This window comes from Condylura cristata, unplaced genomic scaffold (assembly GCF_000260355.1).
Source record: "Condylura cristata isolate star-nosed mole 26May11 unplaced genomic scaffold, ConCri1.0 scaffold00042, whole genome shotgun sequence".
Taxonomy (NCBI): Eukaryota; Metazoa; Chordata; class Mammalia; order Eulipotyphla; family Talpidae; genus Condylura; species Condylura cristata.
In genome coordinates this window covers 3,998,388-4,002,160 of record NW_004567143.1, presented here as the reverse complement: position 1 = coordinate 4,002,160, position 3,773 = coordinate 3,998,388, and the positions used below count along the sequence as shown (strand labels likewise).

The 3,773-nt window shown below is 72.8% G+C and overlaps 2 protein-coding genes across 2 annotated transcripts in view; both read right to left on the bottom strand.

The window, feature by feature from the left end:
* Positions 1-1,647, bottom strand: part of LRRC61 (leucine rich repeat containing 61) — a 2,650-nt gene extending 1,003 nt beyond the window's left edge. Inside the window, exon 1 of the mRNA XM_012733853.1 lies at positions 3-1,647. Within this exon, the coding sequence (XP_012589307.1) occupies positions 3-382 (380 nt within the window). The 5' untranslated portion in view covers positions 383-1,647. The remainder of the gene's footprint in view (positions 1-2) is intronic.
* A 708-nt stretch (positions 1,648-2,355) lies between these two features.
* Positions 2,356-3,755, bottom strand: ZBED6CL (ZBED6 C-terminal like). Its single transcript, XM_004694360.2, has one exon. The coding sequence runs from the start codon at positions 3,703-3,705 to the stop codon at positions 2,440-2,442; it is 1,266 nt and encodes a 421-aa protein (XP_004694417.1). The 5' UTR covers positions 3,706-3,755; the 3' UTR covers positions 2,356-2,439.
* Between the last annotated feature and the right edge of the window lie 18 nt (positions 3,756-3,773).

The window sequence follows — 3,773 nt, the reverse complement described above, 5'->3', positions numbered from 1 at the left end:
GCAGGGCCGTGAGCCCCCGCAGGCCGGCCAGGCACTGCAGCTGGCCCGGGCTGGCCAGCAGGTTGCCCGCCACGTTGAGGCTCTGCAGACTTTCGCAGGCGGCCAGCGGCTCCAGCCCCGTCAGCCGGTTGTCCGCCACGTTGAGCACGGCCAGCTGGCGCAGCAAGGCCAGCGGGCCCAGCTGGGTGAGCGCGTTGCCCGACAGGTCCAGCCGCTCGAGGCCCAGGCACTCCCCCAGGCAGCCCAGGCCCACCAGCCTGAGGCCGCGCAGCCGGAGCTGCAGGATGGACTCCAGGGCGAACTCGCCCGAGTGCGCTTTGAGCAGCTGGGGCGTGAGCAGCACCCCGTCGGCCTCGCCGGGCTTCTCACCCTGGGGCTCCATGGGGCCCCGCCGAAGTCAGACGGCCGCTCACCCCGACAAGGCACCACCCACTGAGGGGCCGGTGCCGAGGCCGCAGGTCCCTAGGAGAGAATTCAACAGTCAGAGGCCTGCGAGACCCCACGGCCGGGCCGGACTCCCGCAGGGCGTGGGGAGGCCGTCCAGCCCAGGCCCCACCTCCAGGGCACAGGCGGCCAGAGCCCCCAAGGGGGAGCGGAGCCAGGGTCTGGCCACGCAGGTGGAACCCGGAGGCAAAGGGCCGCGTCTTCCATCTTCCGAACCTCATGTTCGTGTGTGCAGTGGCTCAGGACCCGCCTTACTGCTGCTGCAGGTTTCTGTTCCAGACCCCTAAGCTCCGTCCGAAAGATGACAGGTCACCACCCCACCTACCCAGCGGGCTCCGGGGGCGGACGCCTCGCGCTAGTCCCTTGAAAAGCTTCCCGGCTATCTGCTTAGACGCTGGCCACGAACTGCCAGGTCTGCAGCTGGGTGGCCTGAGGGCTCCGCCTTGGGCAAGACGAGCAAACTAGGGTGCAGCCCTGAGTAAGGGGCTGTGCGGCCAGTGCCCCCACAAACCAACACGTCATGGCGGCATCGGAGAGCAGCGCCAGCCACTGCCCGCCTGCAGCCTGGCCAGCCCTCCCGTGGACAAGCCCACCAGGGGCCCCAGGGAGGCAGAGAGGCGCCGAGGCCCCGTGGCCACGGGGCAGGCCCGGGCTGGCCAGACCTGTGGAGGAAGCAGGCCCTGGGCAGGGCCAAGCCGCCGAGAGCCAGGTGTGAGTGAGGGGGACGCAGCAAGGACGGCCTGCAGGGGCCGGGTGCCGCCCCGAAGTCACCCCAGGCGGGCAGGCGGCAAGGCCCTTCCGTCTTCTGTCCTGGGAGCAGACTGAGCCCACAGCGCCCTCCACGGCGCGCCCCACTTGAGTGGGGTGCCCACGTCTGCACCCAGCTCCCCTCTAGTCTGCAACACACCAGTCCGCTCCTTTTACTTCCACCGCGCTCCTTCCCGGAGGGGCCTCGCTCCAGCGCCGATGCCCCGGGGGGTGACGGGCGGAGAGGGGAGAGGGGAGGTCCCACACCCTCCAGAGCCGGCCCAGGCGGGGTGGGGGGATGGCTCTCAAGCCCGTGCGGTGGGTGCACGGGACAGGCAGAAGGGGGGTCCGGGCTGAGGTGACCCCCGTGTGGCAGCGGCTGAGGAGGGGCTCACCCACAGGGAATAAAACCCACTCAGCGCGCACTGGCCTGGGCACGTGGGCCCCGAGGCCTTGCCCCACCCCCACCCCTCCCCCGCGCTCACGTCTCCCAACTCTGAGCTGTGTCCAGGCCTGCCCGGGGCTCCCGCCTGGCCAGAGCTCCCGGGCCCCGCACAGGCTCCGGCCAGCTCTGCCCTCCTTGCCAGGCGGGGCTGCCCTTTGGAGGCGGCCAGGGAGGGGGACTCAGCCCCCGAGCCAGGCAGCCCCAGTCCTCTCTGAGGCTCCAGCAGTCAGCCCAGTCACCCAGGACCGGCCCCTCCCGTCCTCGGGGGCTGGGCAGCCCCTCGTCAGGGACCCACACGAGGACTGGCCTGCGCGCACGAGAATGTGCGCGGGCAGGAGTGTGCGCGTGGGAATGTGTGCACAGGTGCGCACCCGGGCAGGTGTGTGGGGGCATGCACAGCGCGTGTGCGTAATGCTGGCGGCCAGGGCTTGGCCTGGAGGGTCGGCCCATCCCCTCGGGGCGCCACTCCCCCTCGCCCGGGGCCCCTGGAGAGGGCAGACCCCTGCGGGGACGCACCCCCGACCGCGGGGACAAGTGACAGGCGGCCCCGAACACGCAGCGTAGGGGTCTGCGAGCCGCGGGGGCTGGTCCCTCCCGGGCAAAGCCCCTCGCCAGGCTCAGTCCGGCAGAGCGCCACGGGGGCGCTGGAAGCGACCGACCTCCCTGAGCGCGGAGCGGGGGGCTCCGAGAAGGGAGAAGCTCCCCGCTCTCCCCGACAGGCCAAGGCCGGCCGGACGCCCCGAGTCCCGGGAGGCCACCCCGGCGCTGCCCTCCCTCCTGCTGGCCGCCCCGGGGTCCCCGGCCTAAACCGCCTCCGCGCCAGCCAGGTCCCCGCCGGGGCAGACGAGGGGCAGCGGGCCGCAGCCGGGGAAGCTCTCCAGGTTGGGCTTGAGGAACAGCAGGTGCTCCACCGTCTCCGTGGGCAGCGGGCAGCCGTGCTCCTGCAGGGCGGGGCTCTCGAGGCCGGCCAGCACGGCCCTGGAGAAGGCGCCCGTGGGCGGGCAGGACAGGTAGAGCGTGGCCAGCCGGGCCAGGGCGGGCCAGACGTCCCGCCGCGTCTCCCAGTAAGCCAGGGGGTCCTCCTGCGCCCCCACCGTCACGTCCTCGTGCAGGTAGCTCTTGACCATGACGCTGGCCGGGTGGTCCTCGGTGGACAGCGAGGCCTCGCTCCTCTTGGACGCCAGCAGCCCCGCGCTCTCCAGCTGCTCCAGCAAGCTCTCCGTCCTGTGGCCTCGCAGCAGAGCGCCGCTGGGCCCCAGCTCCAGGCCCCTGTCCTTGGCCTGGCGACTCCTGGCTGTGCCCGGCGCGCCGGGGCTCGGCAGGGGCGGGGCGGCGGGCAGCGCGGAGGTGGACACCATGATCTCCTTCACCTTGTACACCAGGACGTGCTTCCAGTGGTCGATGTCCGCCCCCGCGGGCAGGATGGCCCTCAGCTTGCCCTTGAAGCGGGGGTCCAGCAGCGTGGCCAGCACCAGCTCCTCGCGGTAGAAGAGCTCGGTGAGCTGGGGGTCCGTGGACAGCTGCAGGGCCAGCCCCTCCGTCAGCCGCGCGGCGGCCCCCGCGGCCCCGCCGCCCTGGTCCTCGGAGAGCCCGCGCAGCTGCTCCAGGAAGAGGTGCAGGTAGCGCAGCTGGGGCAGCACCTGGCTGAGGGAGGCGCGGGTGGCGCGCGACTCCTGCACCGCCACCCGGAAGGGCCGCAGCAGCCTGACCAGGCTGCCCGCCAGGCTCCAGAAGGAGGCCGACAGGGCCGCGCCCGCCTTGTCCGGCCGCTGCTGCTCCTCGTAGGCCTGCAGGGGCTGCTGCTGGGCCACCAGCCACTCCAGCAGGCGGTGCGTGGACAGCCAGTGCTCGCAGGGCTCCCCGAAGGGCTGGGAGGCCGGCAGGCCGCAGCGCCGCTGCAGCTGGGCCAGCAGCCCCCGCGCCCCGGCCGAGCCCTGGAAGTGGCGGCAGATGGCCCGGGCCGTGCCCAGGATGATCTGGACGCTGTGGTGGTGGCACAGGAAGCTCCTGACCAGCGCGTCCAGGCAGTGGGCGAAGCAAGGGATGAGGGTGTAGCCCTCGGTCTCCATGGCCTGCTCCAGGCTGGGGCAGCCGCCGGACAGCAGGAAGCCGGGCTGCAGGGAGGCGCGGCCCAGCC

What these genes read in the sequence shown, in the direction of transcription:
- ZBED6CL (XM_004694360.2), bottom strand. Translation starts at nt 3,705, where the DNA reads ATGGAGACCGAGGGCTACACCCTCATCCCTTGCTTCGCCCACTGCCTG.